Source organism: Symsagittifera roscoffensis, chromosome 9 (assembly GCF_963678635.1).
Source record: "Symsagittifera roscoffensis chromosome 9, txSymRosc1.1, whole genome shotgun sequence".
NCBI lineage: Eukaryota > Metazoa > Xenacoelomorpha > Acoela > Convolutidae > Symsagittifera > Symsagittifera roscoffensis.
The window spans coordinates 18728056-18751304 of NC_087070.1; the positions used below are offsets into that span (position 1 = coordinate 18728056).

General features: G+C 34.5%; 2 protein-coding genes across 2 annotated transcripts in view; one reads left to right on the forward strand and one right to left on the reverse strand.

Moving 5' to 3' along the window:
- LOC134854473 (armadillo-like helical domain-containing protein 3) overlaps positions 1–4159 on the reverse strand; it is a 36045-nt gene extending 31886 nt beyond the window's left edge. Inside the window, exons 1-4 of the mRNA XM_063870731.1 lie at positions 4089–4159; positions 3859–3981; positions 3713–3793; positions 3529–3639 (exon numbers count right to left, since the gene is read on the reverse strand). Of these exons, the coding sequence (XP_063726801.1) occupies positions 3529–3639; positions 3713–3793; positions 3859–3981; positions 4089–4154 (381 nt within the window). The 5' untranslated portion in view covers positions 4155–4159. The remainder of the gene's footprint in view (positions 1–3528; positions 3640–3712; positions 3794–3858; positions 3982–4088) is intronic.
- Positions 1–23249, forward strand: part of LOC134853912 (ubiquitin-conjugating enzyme E2 K-like) — a 188779-nt gene that overhangs the window by 107418 nt on the left and 58112 nt on the right. The window lies entirely within an intron of this gene.

Consider the following 23249-nt stretch of genomic DNA (forward strand, 5'->3'; position numbering starts at 1 on the left):
CTATTGCACCCACCGAGTACTGTGTTACCTATCTGCCTTCGGACTGCCCGAGCTAGACCTACTAAAATCCTCAGGGCAGTCACTTTTCCCAAAAACGTATTATGTTCCAATCCACACCAATGAGTCACGCTCTTTTTAATTTAGACTTAGTGTCGCGAATATCCGAGTTCGGACCTGTTTTGTATTAGTCTGGTTCTTTTTGAAAGGCAAGTTACCAGTGCAGTCACTGATACCTAGCCTGTGTATTAATAACCTAATACCTCTCGCTTTTTAGTCTTTCTTTCGTTTACCTAAGTCCTTAATAAAATGATACCGCTCCGGATTGGCACAAATAGGACCCTTCCGGACTGTCAGAATATGGACCCCTCCGGATTTGGACCCCTCCGAATTAGCAACTATAAGACCCCTCCGGATTCGGACCCCTCCGGTTTTGTGGAAAGTAGACCCCTCCGGATTCGGACCCCTCTGACTTTGAAAAATTTCGACCCCTCCGGATTGGGAGCCCTTAGCTCTGTCAAAGTAGCTTTTTGTAGTTTTCTTAATTTCAGCTTATACCCCTCCGGATACGTTCTGCGTTGCTTTTATGCTGTTTGAATTAACTGGGAAGGGTATAGGGTCCTTTCCTAGACCCCTCCGGATTGAAGTTAAGGCACTTATTTGACAATTCACACTAACGGTGAAGGGTCTTATCACTTGCCTAATTTCGACTCTATTATGGTTGTCTTGTGCCTTCAGCCCTCCCTTTTTGTCTAGAACTGTCCTAAGTTACTTAGTTCAATCGCTATCAACTTTTGGTAGGGGTATAAGGGTTTTTCAGAAAAATTTATAAAACGTGAAGGGTGTACCCCTCCGGATTTGTGTAATTTGCTAAAAACAATCTCAAAAAATTTTCTCGCTCGCTTTTTCGAGTAATTCTCTTTCCTACTAGTAAGTTCAGCTAATTTCTGATCTAATGGTACCAAGATTGACTCGATATGCTCTGTAGTTCCAAAGTTATTAACCAAAACGTCTTTTTTCCAAACTCAAAAATTTTCTCTCTTATAGGTTCCGCCTAACTTTTTCCGCAAATCTGGTCCTTTCGACCTAAAAATTATTGATCTGAGCTCAGAAGGCCTATACTCTTCTAGTTCAATGCAAAAGACCCGATCTAAAACGCTTTTGTAGAAAAATTTTGCGAAAAACTATGCTACCTGGACCCCTCCGGATCGATGAATCCACCAAATCAAACACGTTATGTTCGATTTCTCTGCAACCCGGAAGGCTTTCGGGTAGCGGGTTTTAAAACTCGTAGATTCACTAGTGGACGTTGTCCGAACAACTATTTTTACTGTCCTGACTCAAAGATTTCAAAAAATTTTCTGATTTTATAGTGTTTCTTACTATCAAAAATTGGGAAAATTTGGTTTTTGGTACCAAACTAGTTCCAACCACTTCCGAACTCAAGTTAACCGGTTCTATTTATTACAGTAGTGCAGTTACGATGTAACACACTAACTTAGCGCTTTTTTTCGTTTCAAAAAATATCGATATCTCAAAAATCGCGACTTGTGGGGGGATCAAAATATCGCTATTTTGACCCTAAAAACCGGTCTGTTTTCGTTGTTTTTCACTGAAAAACGATATAAGACTATTAATATAGGCTATATAAATAATAATATTAGTAATACTATACCCCTCCGGGTTTGTTTATTATCCGAATTAAGGTGCTTAACTCGGATATTCGCAGTTCGGTGAAGGGTCACTACAGTGCAGCACTGTCGAGCCCCCCACAGATTACTATCTTACTTTTTGTACCTAAAGGGATACAAAACTTGTTAACGATACCCAACAGTCGATTGTTGTTGTCGTTGAGCCCCTTCTTGTTGCTCCTTGTACTGCTTGCCGGATCGGTCTTCACCCAGGACCTTTCCGAATTGAGCGCAAATCAGCTGACCCTTCCGGATTGAGCGCAATTTATCATTAACGTGCTTAAATGCTCAAATAACCCTACAGTACAAGCCTCACAAACGGGCTACAAAACTGATCGTAACGATCCTGACTGATATAAATGCCTGTAATAACAATATATCTATCAACAACAAACGGGGGGGGGGTTGAATCACATCTTGTCTGGGGGGATGATTTCTACTGATTTTTTACTTTTTTTTTTTTTGGTTTTTTCGGTTATTTTTTATGTTTTTTGTTTCTCTTGGGTACTATACTACTTTTTGTTTGGTTTTGCTTATATCTTTAAGTGTTTTTGGTCACAAACCACTCAGGGGATGAGGGGTTCATGATTCCCCCCACCCTTCCTGGTTCGTGAATTTTCGGTCTTAACTAGGTTAAAAAACTATTCACGGTAATCCGGAAGGCTTCCGCGTTCCGAACTACCCTTCCGCCCCGGTAGTTTAGGCCTATTAAGGGCGTTAATGTGAGCATCCGCTCGGCGCGGAGTGCTCGTTAACGGTTCCGCCGGTCATGATGTTATGAAAAAATAACACCCAGGAGCGCCATAAAAACATACATGTAACATTCGCCCGGAAGATACATATCGACGGATAACAAAACTAAGTCTTAAGACGACTGGCTAGCGTCTAAACAGAGCTTTGCATGTTTTTCACCGTCTCTACCAAGCCAGTACTTTTCGGTGGTCTTTTCTAACATCGGGTCGACAAAAACGTTACTGTTCTCCGGCTTCGACCAGAACGCTCAAATTAACTGAATTACATGCAGAAATAGTGAGCTCATGGCTGGGTCTCAGTATCCCCAGACCACGAGGTCACTCCTAAAAACAGGGCTACTACTTATTATATTACTATTGTTTTTGTTCAGTAGATAAAAATCATCATCTCCATCGAAGATGGATCAACCCTTTCCCCCCAACTCTTAGCACCTCATCCTTGTCAAAACTAATCCAAATATCAACTAAATTCAAGTCAGGACATGACAGGATGCTAAAAGTTCATATGAGTCAATAAAAGTTTTCCGTCCCGAGACCCTTCCGGATTCTTGAATCCGCTGAATCAAGCCCGTTGATCTTGATTTCTTCCTAATCCGGAAGGCTGGTTTCTTACCCTTCACCGTTGTTTGCAACGGCCTTGCAACTATTGTAGCAGCACAATAGTTGCAACTCGGAACGTTCTCTGCAATCTGCTGCTGTTTTTCTTCAATTTCGACTTCTTCAATTTCGATAAAGTTGTTCTCGTCAGCGCAACTAATGTTGTTGTTTTTTCACTCGTTTTTGTTAAAAATGGCCGTTTCAGCATTTCTCAGAAATGTGACGTCATCATTCGAATTTTTGAAATTTTAAAATACTAGAAAATTCCAGCCTTCACCGTTTGGCTAAACGTTCCAATAACGCCCTTAGTTCTTAAAAACCACCAATCCGGAAGGCTCACTGCTAAAATTCCGAATTCTGCAGAGATTGCATTTTGGCCATTCTGGTCGAATGTCACAAAACTAAGTCCATGAACCTACCTTAAATGTAAGTTCTAATACACGTAAAAATGAATCATAAGCTTTGACCTACATCAAAACTTGCAGACTTACTGGAATGACAATTTCGGCCGAGTCGAAGCCTATTAAAACATCCATCTGGTCATAAGCTGAATTGGCACCGCGCAATTTCTTGGTTATTTCTCGGACGAACACACTGAGAGTCTAAAATATATAATTTTACGGAATATGTATAAAATTTGAAATCTTCAAGTTAAATTTAGCAAAAAAAAAATACCTGCATAGAATTAATAATTCGTATAGGATTAGTTTCATCCAGAGACTCAACACAATGGTAAAATATACAATTGATTGTTTCCTGAAAAACAAACACTGTCAGCTAGAACGATTGAATTAAAATGTGGGACACAACGGCAGTCTCACCTTCAATTCAAAAATATCATCGGTTGTCATTGCGCTTAGCTTATTCTCCAAATACTGTACATCAACACGCAAGAGAAAGAGCGTGTTCCAGAAATTCTGCGCTCCCTTTGAAGGATCCAGGCCCTGCGCAAACAAAATTTAAGACACTTGCTCTCGCATGTGTAAAAACCATCATAATTAAATACTTTTGTAAATTAAATACTACAGTAAAAAAAAACAGCTCTACTCACTTTAAAAAACTCGTCGTATATTTTGGAGAACATCGAAACTTGTTGTATTGCCTTTGTAGCTACCATGATTATTTCTAAAAAAGACATCGCAAACATTAAACCTAAAAGTCATCAGTTTTTCCTTGAATAGAAAACGACAGAAACGCGTTTCAAACTACAGAAGCCAAGCTATAATGAAATTGCATTTCATTTCACAACCAATTTAATTTTCTAGTGAACAGCCGGTTATTTTAATGCTTTATTTTTAATTTCTTCTTTTGATCGCCAACATGTTTGACCTCGAAACTAACGAAATTTTAACGACGAACTGAAATTGAGATTTATAAAAACGCAATGGAAGACATTATTTCTTTCAAGAAAATTATCGATAACCTATTGACGTCAACCAAAGAAGGAGAAAAAGGTTAAAATATTGTCGATCTGCAAAAATTTAAGAAGACGGGTAATTTGAAAATTTAAGAAAACGAAGTCGAAAGTAAAAGAGAATGGAAGACAACGTAACAAATACCAGAAAAATATCACTTAAACCCACCAGACAAAGCCAATGAAAGCAACCAAGAATTAATTGACCAAAATCAAGAATAATTCGAACCAAGAAAACACCTATTTTAACCAAGAGAGGGAGAATACTGCGGATTATGGCGGAGGGACTCAATCGTCAACTGAATAAATAAAGAGCAAACTTCAGAAAATGTATTAGCGGTAAGATTTGGGGGCCACGAAATTTCTGGACTGGTGAAACGGTTGAAAAACAGCAAACCTCGCAATTTTAAAAACGTAACTTTTTTGAGTGGAACTTGTGTGAATTTACGCCATGTATTTGTATACTTAATTATAATTAAGTGTTTTTCAAACAAATTCGATGCAAATAAATCTTAGAGTAGGTTAGAGGAACTAATTTATGAATTAAATCACAAATTTACATCCCAAACAATCTCAATCTTCACAGTAACTCCTCTAGGTTCTTTTAGAAGAGTTTTTAATGCAAATGTACAGAGACTAACAAGCAGTTTTTAAACTTAGTTAAAAATTTGAAAGAGTATGGCGATGTAAATTCAGTCAGAATATTGATGCTGCTAGTTCGGATGGGTTGCATCCTTCTGATGGTGGTGTTGAATTTTTAGTTCAAACATTTAGAGATTCTTCGACAGTACCATATCCGTGTAAAATAACAACCCGAATCAGATTGAAACAACCCAATCAACTATTCAATTAAGATCCAAAAACCGCAAATAGGCTTCGGTTTTTCAAACAATGCAAAATTTCTCAGAAAATGTTAATTTCAGGTTTTTTCTTGGTTTAGACTAGGACGATTGACTTGGAAACTTTTAAGACAATTGTCGATGTTAAATATTATTTTCTGATTGTTTTGAGCGGCGTTTTTAACCACTATACCTCAAATAGAAATATCAGAGGATACGAAAAAATTTCTGGGATATTTCAGCTCCCGAAAAAACTGAAAGAAGATGGGCCAACTGACTCAATTTTAATAAATACTTCGTCACAAACTAATTGGGGTTATGAAAACTAATTCAGGCTCATACTAAACAAGAGAAGCTTTATACTAATTTGTTTCAAGAATGCAAAAAATCTGAAATTTATTCATTTGAAAAATCATAATGTAATTTAAAACGTTTGCAGATAAACAAATTTGTTCGGGAATTGGGTGAAAAAACGGTTTTAGGAATTTCCGAATAATGGCTGGCAAAAAAGATCATTTGAATAAATGCGATTTAGAACCAAAAACACACGAAATGTTTGGATTTGATAGACAATCTTCACTTAAACTAAAAGGTGATGGTGTTTTGAAGTTTATGCCAATAATATTGGCTCCGAAGCTAAAACATTACAAGGCAAACTTGTGCACTGGATAGGCGCAACATCTTGTGTCTGTAAGCCCCTGACTTCAATAAACTAATCTTTAAACATGTTCCAAAATGTAAATGGATCCCACTTATAAAAAATTCCCGTGGATTCCGCGTACAAAAAATTTTAAAATAAACTTTGCCGGCACATTTCTTGTATCGCGGTTCCCAAAACAAGCGAATATAGATAATTTTTCTAGATTTCGGAAAGATAAATGAGTTCTACAAAAAGTAAATGAAATTTGCAAATGTGAGTGGAATCCGCAAACTGCAAATGTGAGTGGATTCCGAATTTTGTTTATTACTGAACTTGCATACGAACAATTAAAAACTAGAGCTGGAGTTCTTATCTTCAGCAAAAAATGGAAACCGCAAACGAAATGCGGATTCCATTTACATTTTGCGGATTCCACTTACAGTTGCGGATTCCGTAACAGCTCAATATAACTATACACGAAACAGCTCAATATAACTATACACATAATTCATTTTTTGTTTATGGATTCCACAAACTGATGTGGATTCCGCAATTACGGTTGCGAATACCGCAAATTGGGCTATTTTGGAGCAATTTTGAGCGCTACAGTCTTTTAGTTATTTGTTTGTGGAATCCAAAACACAAAAAACATCAGAGAACATCAGCAAAATTGCGGATTCCGCGACAAATCTAATTTTTGCCTAAGATGGAATCCACTTACAATGCACAGAATGCACTTTTTGGCCTCGTAAAGAAAAAGATATCAATTTTTTCGATTAAAAAAATTTTAAGTCAACGCATTTTCTCTTGCTAAGAAGATAATTCTCATGTGTAATTATAACATAAACTACTTGAATAAATCAGATGAAGACGATATTAAATTTAATATTACTCCTTACGCACTAAAAGTTTTCTGTCCCATTGATGAGACGCGAGTCATTGCTTCGGCAAAGACTCATTTCGATTACCTCATTAATGACTATGAAACAAACGGAAATGAACTTTGTTTTGATACACCTTATGAAACGAACCTTGATGTGACAAAAACTAAATGTGGAAAGATCTTGTCAAAATTATTTAAACTTTCAACAAAGATAATTACCTCAAATCAATTTTTTGTAAAACTTTTTCCGCTTTTCTTTGGTATCAGTTATACTCATGCGCAGACGCACAAAACATGTTTTCGTTGATGATAGCTTTCTTTTTAATGCTCCTCACCAACATGCACCGAATATGCTGAAAACACAATGGTTTTATTCAGAGTGCATCGGAATTTTGAAAGTAAGTCAGAACTGTTTTCAGTTTATCGAAATCAAAGTACGATAGAAAATTGGCAAAACTAAGGTCTTTGTCGTTAACATTTGGCCATTTTATTTCAAGATGAGCAAGAAAAGCATTGGCTAAGTGCCTAGTCTCAATTGAACAAATTCTGCAAAAATGGAATTTTATCAACCGGGTTTGTGGTTCCTGTTCATGCAGCTGCAGAATTATGGCGAAACGTAACTCAACCAATCGAATGACAACTCAGAATAGAAAAAATGCAAATCATTTTAATTTTCAAACTTAGGCGAAATTTTTAGTTCTGTTAATTATCATTCTTATATTCCAGTTATGTCTGAACTTCCACTCACACAATATTCTCAGCAAAAAACAGTGAAATAAGGCAATTATGTACTTCAAGAAGCAAGAATCAGAAAAGTTCTTGGACTTTCTACCGCAATAATCGACGGCCAATCAATAATTTTGCTAACCTTACTTTTTTTTATTAATGCCTGCATAGATGAGAAAATTTTTTCACCTGAACAAAAGAAGGCAAATATAACACATTTAATCAAAAAAGATGACCCGTTGGATCCAAAAAATTATCGCCCTATGTCAACAACATGTCCGTTTTCCAAAACTTTTGAAAAAAAATTTCATGCTTATAATAACAGAACATTTGAACAAACGTCTAACAATGACTCTATTTCAGTTTGGATTTCGCAAAAAATTCCCAACACAAGATGCACTGATTTACGTTACAAAAACTATTCAAAAAGAAATATATTCTATAAAAAAATGTTAATGTTGCTTTATTTGATCTTTCAAAGGCTTTCTATTCTATTTCTTATAATATTTTAGAAAAAAGGCTCTGTATGAGATTTTCAATGAAAGCAAATCCATAATTTAAAGATTTCCTGAATGAACGCTTTCAATTGCTTATTGCGAATGGAAACTTATTGGACAGCACTGAGGTTAAAAGGAGTGCGCCACAAGGTACGGTACTAGGTCCAATGTTGTTCAACTTATCTATCAATGATAGACAAAAATTAATATCTCGTGTATGTACTTTGATGCAATACGCGGACGAATGTATGATATTTGCATCATCTCTAACTTCAAATGATGCGTTGAATCAGTCACAAAGAGACTTGCTCGAACTCACTAAGTTGATCGCAACTCACTGAGTGTTTGCCGAAAATCAGTTGAATTGGAATGCATCCAATTCAGAATTTCTAACTTTTGTCAAAACAATGATAAGCAAAATGTGAAAACTGATCGTTTTACTCTTAATGACCCATATATAGCGAAGAAAACTGAATGCAAAATATGATGTCTGATTTTTGATTTTAATCTTTCATTTCAATTTCAAACAAAAAATTTTATGAAAACTGGCCCAAGCGATCAGAACGATAGATACTATATGACAACAACTTCTCACATTGTTTTTGATTGCGTTGCTTTTTTGTTTAATTTTGAGTTATTTAGATTATGCCGCAATGTTTATGGAGCAAATCAATGCACCCTTAAGGAACTCCTTAGAAAAGCAGTTGAACTGGGCTTTGAAACGCACATTTTTCAGATCAAGGTTTAAATTTTCTGCCGAACTACCAAAAAACTAATCATTTATCGGAATTGAGAAAATATTTGAGCTGAGATGTCTTACATGTTTATATCAGTATTTTACGAACAAAAAGCAAGCTTTCACAAACGCACTGAGGCTACAGACAGCGATAAGTATATATTATTTGTAATATTATTTGTAAATATAATATTTGATAAATTTTGTTCGACTGCTTCTCTGCAAAAGTTTTTTTAATCAGACGACAAAAACTTGGAAATCTTTTCCCAGTAAATTACCACACCAATGTGCAAGAATAAACTAAGAGAGTTATAACAACTGAAATAAAATTTAATCCTATATGTACGCATACAAATACACGGCGTGAGTTCCGTTCCTTTAGTTGATTTGCAATTATATGTTCAGTTTGACAATGTTCTAAAAATTTTACCTTGTTACAATTTTTACGGGTGAACAATTATTTTTAACTTCACTTTTTTCTTCGTAAATTGATGGTTTAATGATGTAATAAATTCATCTAATTTTATTCAAAGTTGAGTTGCTAAATTAAATGTTAAGTATTATTAATTTTATACTATTATAATACTATTGCATTGACTATTTTGTATACTAATTGAAGTGTTTGTTCTTCTTCTTCTTCTTCTTCTTCTTCTTCTTCTTCTGCTTCTTGTAAAACTTTTCATTGGCCGCCTCTCGATCGTAAGATTCACTTGATCATTGAATTCACATAGTCAAAGCGGAAATCACTACGCTTCCGATGCAAAAATAAATGAATAAATACCAGAGGAAAGAATGAAATCATGAGGAAACGCAATGGTTTTTGTATAAAAAGCAAAACAATCTAAGAAACGGCAAGCTTTTAAATTTTTCAAAAAAAAATTTTTCGACAAAAAACTGACTTATTTCGTCTAACAAAAGTTTTACTCGACATTTTTTGATCAATTACGAAAAAAGATATATTAAATGTGAATTCGAATTTTTTTGGAAATATGTCTATCTTCAGGTAAATAAAATTGACTTAAAATGAATTACAGACGTTCAGACATCAAAACTAAGTGGTTTTAAACAAGAAAAAAAAATCTTTTCATCTTTCCATCAATCAAATTTAAGCATTTTTTCATAAAATTTTGTAATATTTAATTTCCTTCAAATTTCTGAGACTTCAAATCTTACTTGCGTTTCTTGTACTCACTTTTACTTTTTTCCGATTGACATGTTCAATATTTCAAGCCACAAAAGTTTTTGGACTAAATTTTAAGTGTTAGCTCCCTACTCCTGAACTCATCGCGCGTGATGATCGCTGGCCTCAACTTCCTAATATGCAGCGCTTCCAATGTTAGGAGTTTCAATGCGTTGTTTGACTGATCTCTTATCTCCCAACACAATTGTGCTGTGGTCCTTTCATCCCCACACTGACATATGTGTATGCCTACAGGCCAGTCCTCTTTCTTCTGAGCCTAAATCCTTGTGGCCGAAAATCAAACAGTTTGTCTAAGATCCATAACGAGACAATTTGTAGAACAGATTGGATTTCAGATCAACGGCAAATGACGACTTAAAGGATTGAAGAGCAGTTCTCAGTTTCCCGTCTGTGAACACAACAATTTGTGCGTTCGTGATGCTGTGCGCAATGTTTGCAAACATTGGTTTGACTTTCTCGATTGTGAAGCATGTGCATTGGGGGTTTTTCGTCTCGCTTGTCATTTGTTGCCCGAAAGTCTGTCTTAGTGGCAATTAACTCTGCCCCAAGAGTTTTGCTTAGTGTTTCCGACTCAAACTTAGATGATCACTCCACTGGGTACTAGTTTTCCTTCCATTGCTGTCTATAGATCATCATTGCATCAGGGTAAACTCCCATGTAGATGTGCTCCTACGAACCCTGTGCACCGCTTTCATTTTTATATTTTTTTGTACTGTAGTGGTGCGCAACTTCTGAAATTTCGAAGCGTGCCAGTATCCGCTGTTTTTTGGTAATATCCATATTTAACTCGCTTGTTGCCATTCACGTTTATTTGAACATCTAAAAAAGCCAGTCACCGTTTTCGTTAGATGTTTCGAGTGTGAACTAAAAGTTAGGGTGCGTTTTGTTTCAAAACCACGCTCGGGTCGCCTTTAAGAGTCCTCACAAAATCGTCTGCGTATCGTAGTAAAAGCTTCACACCTGCTGTCGTCAGCGCACATTCACGCCTTTCATTGCACTATTTGCAGAAACAAAATTTTTTTGATATACCCTTTTAACCCTCACCCGAAATGCCACCACAAATTTTGTGATACTACTTCAAACAAACTTAACATTCCACTGCCTTGGTTCTGAAAGTCACGCTTCTACTGCATATTGGGCAATTTTTGTCCCTGTCCTGTGGCATAATATTTTTTTGAGAGATGTTCAGAACCAGAACCTTCTCATAGTCTTAGAACCAAAGGTTTGCCAGGTTGTCTGCCAGGGTTGCACCCATGGCCAATCCATTCTTCTATACATACAATGTGCCGTTTCACTGAAAATGGATTTTACTGGCATCCATGTACAAAACGCGTTTCCTTGAACTTCTTGACAAGTCAGGCGCTCACACAAGCTGGTTAATTTTTTAAGAGCGATATCAATGGCTTCATTGAGTGGAACCTTGTGTACAGGCTTTTTACCCTCTTCAGAGTCCTATTTGGTATTCTCTTTCATATACCTAGCTGGTTCAGTGTTCGTCTCAAAATTTGCACCTTCATTTTTATCAAAATTATGTGCTAGTGCTATTTTCAGTTTCTCATAAGAACTACCGATGAGAGAGAAAGAGGGGACAGATCATAGTGGTGTATGATTTTTATGCAGTTTGGCCAGTCCTTGAAACTGCTAACAAATACAACTTGTTAGCAAAAAATTTCCTATTGCTTGTAAGAAATTGATGTAGATTATCTACAGATTTCCGATCAATGTTCCGACGTTCGAATAAAATTGATGAACTGTGTAATGAGGTGTGTATTAGATTTTTATCTTTTTTTCTACGATAAATCAGGTACCACAAAAATCAACAAAGATACACTATTTCATGATATTCTCATCGGGATTCAAACGAGATAAATCTTTGAAAAAAATTCTAAGTCTCGAGAAAAAACCGGTTTGATAATTTAGATGAATTTTTCGACTGAAATTTCTCCTTGAGGTGGGCTAAAATAAATTTTCGAAGAATTAATTTTGATTTTGGAAATTTTTAGCGCAATTGGGGATCAAAAGTTTTAAAAAATTTGTAAGGTTACTGCCAAAAAAAAACATGAAAACATTAAACTACCCTAAAGTTTTAGTTTTTCTAGTCACTGTACTACGAAAAGTTTTTCCAATTGGCCTATTTTACTATCGCTAATGAACTTTTTTTTCAAAATCAACGGTCAGATCATTTGATGCTTCTTGCCCAGTAACCGGCTATCCTCATATTTTCGAATTCGATAATTGTCTTATTCTCCACCGAAAGCCAATATGCGAATATCGCAAGCTTAGTCGGCAGAATTGTAATTTTTTCTTACCTGTTTGAATTTAAGTTTTTTGGTAGATTGTTCTCAAGCTGTGATGTTAATAACTAGCGCTACCAGCTAACGGTGTTTTAGCTAGTTCATTGTTTCGAGACTAAGGTCTATTAGTATAGATTCAATTCTCATATTTCTGAGCAAATTAGAGCAAGATTTGAGAAAATTGTCCTCTCAGCGTTCTGATTAACATTATTACATCCCAGTTAGTTCTTTTGTTAGAATCAGTAAACAATGCTTACTCTGCTAGCAAAATATAATTTCGAGCTCCTGCTTAATGTTCAGGTGATTTATGTGATCATTTATATCAAAATGGAAAAAATCTAAGTTAAGACATCAGGCTGTTACGTCATACAACCTCTCTTTTTTTTTAGTTGAAAGACGATTTTATTTAGAGAAATTAAAACCAAAACACGCAGGTAACAATAAATTAGGATCATTTTTGATAGCTACTGTTGCTTTTTTAACATAAAATATTACTGTGTCACTCTGGTGAAAAGCTGAAAAATTTCGAAAAAAGTTTATGAAAAGCATCTTGAAAAAAATATATTTCATTATAATGCATCACAAGGAAAAATATTGTTGAGCTACCCTGAGTCGAGTTGTACCAAAAACAATTAATGAAAAAATTCACAGTTTGGAAACAGATTTGTTTAAGAAAGTGTATCAAATATAACTAAACTTCCTTTTCAAAAACTAAAATTTCCGAAAGACAGCTCAGATTTTTGTCCTGTTTTTGTCATGGCGTAACTGCGTCATTACTTTTTTAGTTTGCATTGTCGTAATAATGTTTGAATAAATACCTAGGGCGTCATCTGGCTTCGGAAATTGTTTTTCGGATATGGTCGGTAATATTTTTAATAACTGAATAACTGTCCCCTCGCTCTGTCTCTCAGCACATCAAAGACACGTGTTGATTTTGTTAGCGCTATTTGTAAAATACCTAACGTTTTTAACGTTTGCGCGGTAATTTTTTTGAAGAAAATTATGAAAAAAGGATTTTTTGAGACTAGGTTGAAGATTTACTTATTTTGGTGTGGTTAAGGTGTTGGCAAAGATTCTCTGACTTGTGGGATTTCAATGATTTGAAGCATTTTTGCAGTATTGGATAGATGTGTTTGATCTGCAGAGCTACTCACATAGTCATTTAAAGTTCGCTCGAAACAAAATGGGCGATAACTGAAGCTGGTAACTTTAGAACCAGTCCCCATCCACAAATGCTTTTTGATTCATGCAAAATTGCGCTGATGTTCAAGTTACTTGGGCCAACGCCATGTCTATGGATGATTCAGGGTCAAGTTGAAGCTCAACAACTCGTTCTCATTCATTTGAAGTCCCTTTTCAGAAATTTGTTGAATTCTTCCAGAAGGGCTTTGATATTCGAGTTACTTGGGCCAACGCGTTTGCTTGCGGTTATGCTTTTGTTGCAACATTTGGTGCTTATTGCACAGTAACCGGCAATCTTTATATTTTCAAGTCCGATAGTTGTCTAGTTCTCCTTTGCAGGACAAAATGCAAAGATGGCAGGCTTTGTCGCCACAATTGTTTAAAAAAATCATTTCTGTCTGATATTTAGTTTTTCTGTAGATTGTTTTCGAGCAATGATGTTGATAATTAGCGCTACAAGCTAATCTTATTTAAAAGTACTTTGTTATGTTTCGAATAGTTGGGCCCATCTTTAACTGAGGAATGCCTGAGTAAAGCCAATTACCCCAGATTCCATTCTCATATGTCTTAGAACTCTTCAGTTTCTCATAAGAACTACCGATGAGAGAGAGAAGGGACAGGTCATAGTGGTGTATTATTTTTATGCACTTTAGCCAGTCCTTAAAATTGTTAACAACTAAAACTTGTAAGCAACAATTTTCCTATTGCTTGTAAAAATTGATGTAGATTGTCTACAGATTTCCGATCAATGTTCCGACGTTCGAATAAAAATGAGGAACTGCGTAATGAGGTGTGTATTAGTTTATTTATCTTTTTTCTACGATAAATCAGGTACTACAACAAATCACCAGAATGGGTCGAGTGATTCACTATTTGAAGATTTTTTCATGGGGATGCAAACGAGATACATCTTTGAAAAAAATTTCTCAGTCTCGAGAAAAAACCGGTTTGAAAATTTAGATGAAATTTTCGACTGAAATACCTCCTTCAGGTGGGCTAAAAGTAGTTTTCGAAAAATTAATTTCGATTTTGGAAAATTTTAACGCAATTGGGGATCAAAAATTTTAAAAACTTGTAAGATTTCCGCCAAAAAAAAACGAAAACGTTAAAATACCCTAAAGTTTTAGTTTTTCTAGTCACTGTACTACGAAAATTTTTTCCAATTGGCCTATTTTACTATTGCTATTGAATTTTTTTTTAAAAGACAACGGTCAGAACATTTGATGCTTCTTGCACAGTATCCGGCTATCCTCATATTTTCGAATTCGATAATTGTCTTATTCTCCACCGAAAGGCAATATGCGAATATCGCAAGCTTAGTCGGCAGAATTGTAATTTTTTCTTACCTGTTTGAAATTAAGTTTTTTGGTAGATTGTTCTCAAGCTGTGATGTTAATAAATAGCGCTACCAGCTAACGGTGTTTTAGCTAGTTCATTGTTTCGAGACTAAGGTCTATTAGTATAGATTCAATTCTCATATTTCTGAGCAAATTAGAGCAAGATTTGAGAAAATTGTCCTCTCAGCGTTCTGATTAACATTATTACATCCCAGTTAGTTCTTTTGATAGAATCAGTTATCAATGCTTACTCTGTTAACAAAATAAGATTTCGTGCTCCTGCTTAATGTTCAGGTGATTTATGTGATCATTTATATCAAAATGGCAAATATCTAACTTAAGACATCAGGCTGTCCCATCATACAACCTCTGCAGAATTATTTTTCAGATGAAAGACGTTTTTATTTAGAGAAATCAAGAACAAAACACGCTGGTTAACATTAATTTACGATCAATTTTGATAGCTACTGTTGCTTTTTTAACATAAAATATTACTGTGTAACTCCGGCGAAAAGCTGAAAATTTTCGACATAATTGTATGAAAATCATCTTGTAAAAAATAGATTTCATCATTATGCATCAGAAAGAAAATTATTGGAGCTACCTTGTGTCGAGGTGTAGCAAAAACAATTAATGATAAAATTCTCAGTATGGAAACATATTTGTTTAAGAAAATGTATCAAATATAACTAAACCTGCTTGTCAAAAACTGTAATTTCCGAAAAGTAGCTGAAATTTTTATGCTGTTTTTGTCATGGCGTAACTGCGTCGTTACTGGTTTAGTTTGCAATATTGTAAAAATGTTTGATTACATACCTATGGCAACATCTGGCTTCGGAAATTGTTTTTCGGAAATTGTCGGTAATAATTTTAATAACTGAATAACTGTCTCCTCTCTCTCTCTTCATCAAAGACACGTGTTGATTTTGTTAGCGCTATTTGTAAAATACCTAACTTTTTTAGCTGTCTCTTTATTCAATTAGGGCTGCGCGGTAAATTTTTTGAAGAAAATTACAAAAAAAAGGATTTTTTGGAGACTAGGTTGAATATTTACTTATTTTGATGTGGTTTAGGTGTTGGCAAAGATTCTCTGACTTGTGGGATTTTAATGGTTTGAAGCGTTTGTTGCAGTATTGGATAGATGTGTTTGATCTGCTGAGCTACTCACATAGTCATTTAAAAGTCACTCGAAACAAAATGTACGATAACTGAAGCTGTAACTTTAGAACCAGTCCCCATCCACAAATTCTTTTTGATTCATGCAAAATTGCGCTGATGTTCAAATTACTTGGACCAACGCCTTGTCTATGGATGATTCAGGGTCAAGTGGAATTTCGACAACTCATTCTCATTCATCTGAAGTCCCTATTCAGTAATTTGTGTAATTCTTCCAAATTGGCGTTGAAATTCGAGTTACTAGGGCCAACGCGATTGCTTGTGGTTATACTTTTGTTGCAATATTTGGTGCTCATTGCACAGTAACCGTCTATCTTTATATTGTCAAGTCCGATAGTTGTCTAGTTCTCCTTTGCAAGACAAAATGCGAATATGGCAAGCTTTGTCGGCACAATTGTTAAAAAAACTCATTTCTGTCTGATATTTAGTTTTTCTATAGATTGTTTTCGAGCAGTGATGTTAATAATTAGGCCTACAAGCTAATCTAATTTAAAAGTACTTTGTTATGTTTCGAGCACTTAACTGAGGAATGCTTGACTAAGGCCAATTACCCTAGGTTCCATTCTCATATGTCTTAGAACCCTTCAGTTTCTAATAAGAACTACCGATGAGAGAGAGAGAGAGGGGACAAGTCATAGTGAAGTATCCTTTTTTGCATTTTAGCCAGTCATTGAATTGTCAACAAATATAACTTGTTAGCAAAAAATTTCTTATTGCATGTAAGTTACTGATGTAGATTATTTACAGATTTCAGATCAAAGTTCCGACCTTCGAACAAAAATGAGGAGCTGTCTAATGAGGTATGTATTAGTTTTTTATCTTTTTTTTCTACAATAAATCAGGTACTACAAAAACTCACGAGAGTGGGTCGAGTGATACACTATTTAAAGATCTTCCCATCGGGATTTAAACGAGATAAATCTTTGAAACAACTTCTCAGTCTCAAGAAAAAACAGGTTTCAAATTTTAGATGAGTCCTTCGACTGAAATTTTCTCTTGAGGTCTGCTAAATATAGTTTTCCAAGAATTAAATTTGATTTTGGAGTTTTTTAGCGCAACTGGGGATCAAAACTTTTTAAAAATTTGTAAGTTTTCCGCCAAAAAAATAAAAACTTTTAAAACACTTAAAATTTTCGTTTTCGAATCATTGTACTACAAAAAGTTTTTCCAATTGGCCTAATTTACTATCGCTATTGAATTTTTCTAAGTTTTATTTTTTCGTTCAATTTTTTTATCACACTAGGCAGAAAAATCTACAATTCTTCGGAAAAAAGTTTTTTTTTAAAGACAATTTTCAGAACATTTGATGCTTCTTGCCCACTAACCGGCTATACTCATATTTTCGAATTCGATAATTGTCTAATTCTCCAACGAAAGGCAATATGCGAATATCGCAAGCTTCGTCGGCAGAATTGTCATTTTTTCTTGCCTGTTTGAAACTAAGTTTTTCTGTAGATTGTTCTCGAGCTGTGATGCTAATAGTTAGCGCTACAGTCTATCGTTGTATTCAGCTAAATCATTGTCTCGAGAATAAGGTCGATTACTCTACATTCTATTCTCATAGTTCTGAGCAATTTAGAGCAACATTTGAGAAAATTTTTCTCTCAGCATTGTGATCAACATTATTAGAGCCCAGTTAGTTCTTTTGATAGAATCAGTTAAAAATGCTTACCTCGTTGACTAAATATAATTTTGAGCTCCTGCTTAATGTTCAGGTGATTTATGTGATCATTTATATCAAAATGGCAAATGAGGTTGTCACGTCATACAACATCTCCAGAATTTTTTTTCAGGGGAAAAACTTTTTTATTTAGAGAAATTAAAAACAAAACACGCAGGTTAGCATTAATTCACGATCAATTTTGATAGCTACTGTTGCTTTTTTAACATAAAATATTACTGTGTAACTCCGGCGAAAAACTGAAAAATTTCGAAATAATTGTATGAAAAGCATCTTGAAAGAAATATATATTTCATCATAATGCATCACAAGGAAAGTTATTGTTGAGCTACCATGAGTCGAGGTGTGGCAATATCTATTAATGATAAAATCCACAGTATGGAAACAGATTTGTTTAGGAAAGTGTATCAAATATAACTAAACTCGCTAGTCAAAATTTGTAATTTCCGAAAGGTAGCTCAAAATTTTGTGCTGTTTTTGTCATGGCGTAACTTCGTCATTACTTTTTTTAGTTTTCGTTATCGTAATAATGTTTTATTAAATACCTAGGGTGTCATCTGGCTTCGGATATTGTTTTTCGGAAATCGTCCGTAATAATTTTAATAACTGAGAGTTTTCTCAATTCATCAAAAACACGTGTTGATTTTGTTAGCTCTATTTCTAATATACGTAACGTATTTAGCTGTCTCTTTATTTAATTAGGGCTGGGCGGTAAATTTTTGAAGAAAATTATGAAAAAGGATTTTTTTAGACTAGGTTGAGCTGTGATGTTAATAGTTAGCGCTACAGTCTATCCTTGTATTCAGCTAAATCAATGTCTCGAGAATAAGGTCTATTACTCTACATTCTATTCTCATAGTTCTGAGCAATTTAGAGCAACATTTGAGAAAATTTTTCTCTCAGCATTGTGATCAACATTAATAGAGCCCAATTAGTTCTTTTGATAGAATCAGTTAACAATGCTTACCTCGTTGACAAAATATAAATTTGAGCTCCTGCTTAATGTTCAGGTGATTTATGTGATCATTTATATCAAAATGGCAAATGAGGCTGTCACGTCATACAACATCTCCAGAATATTTTTTCAGGTGAAAAACTTTTTTATTTAGAGAAATTAAAAACAAAACACGCAGGTTAACATTAATTTACGATCAATTTTGATAGCTACTGTTGCTTTTTTAACATAAAATATTACTGTGATGTTAATAGTTAGCGCTACATTCTATCGTTGTATTCAGCTAAATCATTGTCTCGAGAATAAGTTCTATTACTCTACATTCTATTCTCATAGTTGTGAGCAATTTAGAGCAACATTTGAGAAAATTTTTCTCTCAGCATTGTGATCAACATTATTAGAGCCCAGTTAGTTCTTTTGATAGAATCAGTTAACAATGCTTACCTCGTTGACAAAATATAATTTTGAGCTCCTGCTTAATGTTCAGGTGATTTATGTGATCATTTATATCAAAATGGCAAATGAGGCTGTCACGTCATACAACATCTCCAGAATTTTTTTTCAGGTGAAAAACTTTTTTATTTAGAGAAATTAAAAAAAAAACACGCAGGTTAACATTAATTTACGATCAATTTTGATAGCTACTGTTGCTTTTTTAACATAAAATATTACTGTGTAACTCCGGGCGAAAAACTGAAAAATTTCGAAATAATTGTATGAAAAGCATCTTGAAAAAAATATATATTTCATCATAATGCATCACAAGGAAAGTGATTGTTGAGCTACCATGAGTCGAGGTGTGGCAATATCAAATAATGATAAAATTCACAGTATGGAAACAGATTTGTTTAGGAAAGTGTATCAAATATAACTAAACTCGCTAGTCAAAATTTCCGAAAGGTAGCTCAAATTTTTGTGCTGTTTTTGTCATGGCGTAATTTCGTCATTACTTTTTTTAATTTTCGTTATCGTAATAATGTTTTATTAATTACCTAGGGCGTCATCTGGCTTCGGATATTGTTTTTCGGAAATTGTCGGTAATAATTTTAATAACTGAGAGTTTTCTCAATTCATCAAAGACACGTGTTGATTTTGTTAGCTCTATTTGTAATATACGTAATGTATTTAGCTGTCTTTTTATTTAATTAGGGCTGGGCGGTAAACTTTTGAAGAAAATTATGAAAAAAGATTTTTTGAGATTAGGTTGAAAATTTGCTTATTTTGATGTTGTTTCAGGTGTTGGCAAAGGTTCTCTGAATTTTGGGGTTTCAATGGTTTGAAGCGTTTTTTGCAGTATTGAGTAGATGTGTTTGATCTGCAGAGCTACTCACATAGTCATCTAAAAGTCACTCGAAACAAAATGTGCGACTGAAGCTGGTAACTTCAGAACCAGTCCTCATCCATAAATTCTTTTTGATTTTTGATTCTTGCGAAAATTGCGCTGATGTTCAAATTACTTGGACCAACGCCTTGTCTATGGATGATTCAGGGTCAAGTGGAATTTCTACATATCGTGCTCATTCATCTGAAGTCCCTTTTCAGTAATTTGTGTAATTCTTCCAAATTGGCGTTGAAATTCGAGTTACTAGGGCCAACGCGATTGCTTGCGGTTATACTTTTGTTGCAATATTTGGTGCTCATTGCACAGTAACCCGCTATCCTTATATTTTCAAGTCCGATAGTTGTCTAGTTCTCTTTTGCAAGACAAAATGCGAATATGGCAGGCTTTGTCGGCACAATTGTTTAAAAAAACTCATTTCTGTCTGATATTTAGTTTTTCTGTAGATTGTTCTCGAGCAGTGATTTTAATAATTAGTGCTACAAGTTATCCTTATTTGAAAGTACTTTGTTATGTTTCAAGCAGTTCGGCACATCTTTAACTGAGGATTGCTTGAGTAAGGCCAATTAACCTAGATTCCATTCTCATATCTCTGAGCAAGTTAGTGAAAGATTTGAGGAAAAAATTCTCTCAGTATTTGATCAATTTTATCACAGCGCAGTTAGTTCTCTTGATGATTGGTAGAATCCATTATCAATGCTTACTCTGTTAAAAATTTATAAATCTTAGCTCCATTTCAATATTAAGGTTTAATACTTAATCACTTATATCATGTTGGCAAATATTTAATTTGAGACGTTAGGCTGTTACGTCACACAGCCTCTCAAGAAAACGTTTCTAAATGAATAACGTTTTTATATGGAGAAAATTTAAACAAAGCAAGCAAGTTAGTGAAATTTACCATAAATTTGATAGTTATTACTGCTTCTTTCATAAATTATTATAAGTCTATCATTCTTATGAAGGGTTGGAAATGTTTGAAGCAAGATTATCAAACGCATCTTGAATCAAATAATTTTCATCATAATGCATCCTGAGGGAAGCTATTGTTGAACTACCCTGAGTCAAATTACGGCACAAAAACGGTTTATGATGAAATTGGGTTTTAAGGATTATTCACGTTTTGAAAAGAGATTTTGTTTTCAAAACGTTTATCGATTATAACCAAACTTGCGGGTCAAAAGCTATAGTGCTGTTCTTGTCATGGCGTTACTCCGCGTTATTTTTTTGTATTTGCATTATTGCCATAACGTTTGATTACATCAGATGATATTTCTTGTTTGCGGCTGTTATTTCGATTCCAGTTTTCGGCTGAGGCGTTTTAATTGACTCAGTAGCTTGGTTTGATCGAAGTAGTTTCCGACAAATTAATTTGGTTTCTCTTGTCAAAGCTATATGTATTTTGCAGCATATACTTTGGAATAATTTATACGCTTTGAGTTTCTGCTCACTCATTTTTTCTGCGGCCCTTAATGGGCATCTGATTATCCGTGTAAATCATCCTTACTTCTAGATAGTATTAGAGGGAGGCTCCTTCATTACTGTTAGACAGTGGCAACAAGTTGGGTGTATCTGATGAAAAAAGGTGCAGTCCGTTTTTTTTACGAATTGGAAAAAAAACTGATTCAAAAATATTCCAATTCGGTTCGATTGACGTTTAAGTTCTTTTTATGAAAAATTGTTTTCTTTCAAATTTTGCTTTTTTAAAAGTTTCTGAGGATTTAGCCTTTCATTTCTATTTTTTTTAAAATTGACAACATTAATCGTAATTTTTCTTATTGGTACGCCTATGTGTAGCATTCTCTGTTCTACCAATATTTATTTCACCTTGTTTTTTCATATTTATTTCAACTAATGTTTTATATTTTTTTTTCTGCCTATGGCGTCATCTGGCTTCATCATCTTCAATATTTTATTCACCATTATTATATCTAACTTGATTAATGATACTGTGGAAAGTTGTAGCAGGTGGGTATGAGAGAGCTGTATAAACCGTTCTTTACACATATATGAAGTTTTATTGGTAGCGCTATTTTGGTAGTGCTATTTCTAATATACCTAAAATTTTAAGCCGTCTGTTTATTCAACTGAGGCTGATAATGAATTTCTTTGAAATTTTTTTTTGAAAAAGTGATTTTTTGTGACGAGGTTGAAGATTTATTTTTTATGCTGTGGCTTAGGCGTTCGCATTGATGCTCCGACTTGTGGTGTTTCTATGATTCGAAGCGTTTTTTTCCTCACTGGGTAGATGCTTTTGATCTGCAGAGCTACTCACATAGTCGTTTAAAAGTCACTCGAAACAAAATGGGCGATTGAAGCTGGTAACTTTAGAACCAGTCCCCATCCATAAATTCTGTTTGATTCTGTGCGCTGATGTTCAAGTTACTTGGGCCAACGCATTGCCTATGGATGTTTCAGGGTCAGGTGGGATCTCGACAACTCATTCTCATTAATCTTAGTTGAAAAAAGGGAAAATAGTTTTCCAGTAGAGCTAACTATATTTGTAAACAATTCTAGAGTATTTCAGAAGTAAGCATCAGCCAATTGAAAAGCTAAACAAAGTTGTTTTCTCCTGCTCATTTCCTTGCCAGGCTCAACCTTTCCAGTTATGCAAACTACTACTACTGTTGACATTGAGTTATATAAAACAGCAATTCAAAACTAAACTTGCTTTACGGGTCATTCAAATCTCTAGATTTTCTCTCCGCCTTTTTCAAGCTTTAATGGACGTAATTTTAACATTTTACTACCCAGCTATATTTTAATCATATCAGTGCTTGTGAACGAAGAATTGTGACAGTTTTCAGATGCTGATTTGTTAAAATTAAGTTAAGTTTTCTATGTGATACTATCATCATTTGTTGGAACAAATTCAAAAATGAAACATTTGAAGCGCCTTGCAACTTTTTCAAATGTTTTTAAAAGAATTTTTTTAAATGCTTTTAATGTTGAAAAATGAACATCGTGCACAATGGTACGTTACCGGGAGAAAACGAACAAAACTGACAGGCTTAAAGAGTCTTGTAGATATCCTATGTAGTAAGGAGCAACAAGCGTGTCAATTAACGCCGCAAGCTTTTACTTTGATCTCGTTTTTTCTATCAATTCTTAGCAGCATGATTTGACTATTATTAAAATCTAAAAAAGATTAGGTCAACTGTCTTTTTGATTAAAAAACCAGCCAAGTGATCAATTTCTTCTGTTTCTTCTGGTGTTATGAAGAAAGATACTTTTATGAAAAAAAAATCAAGGAAAAGTTTTGTATAGAAAATCATGACATAAATTAGCAAGATTTCACTGTTCATTGAACTG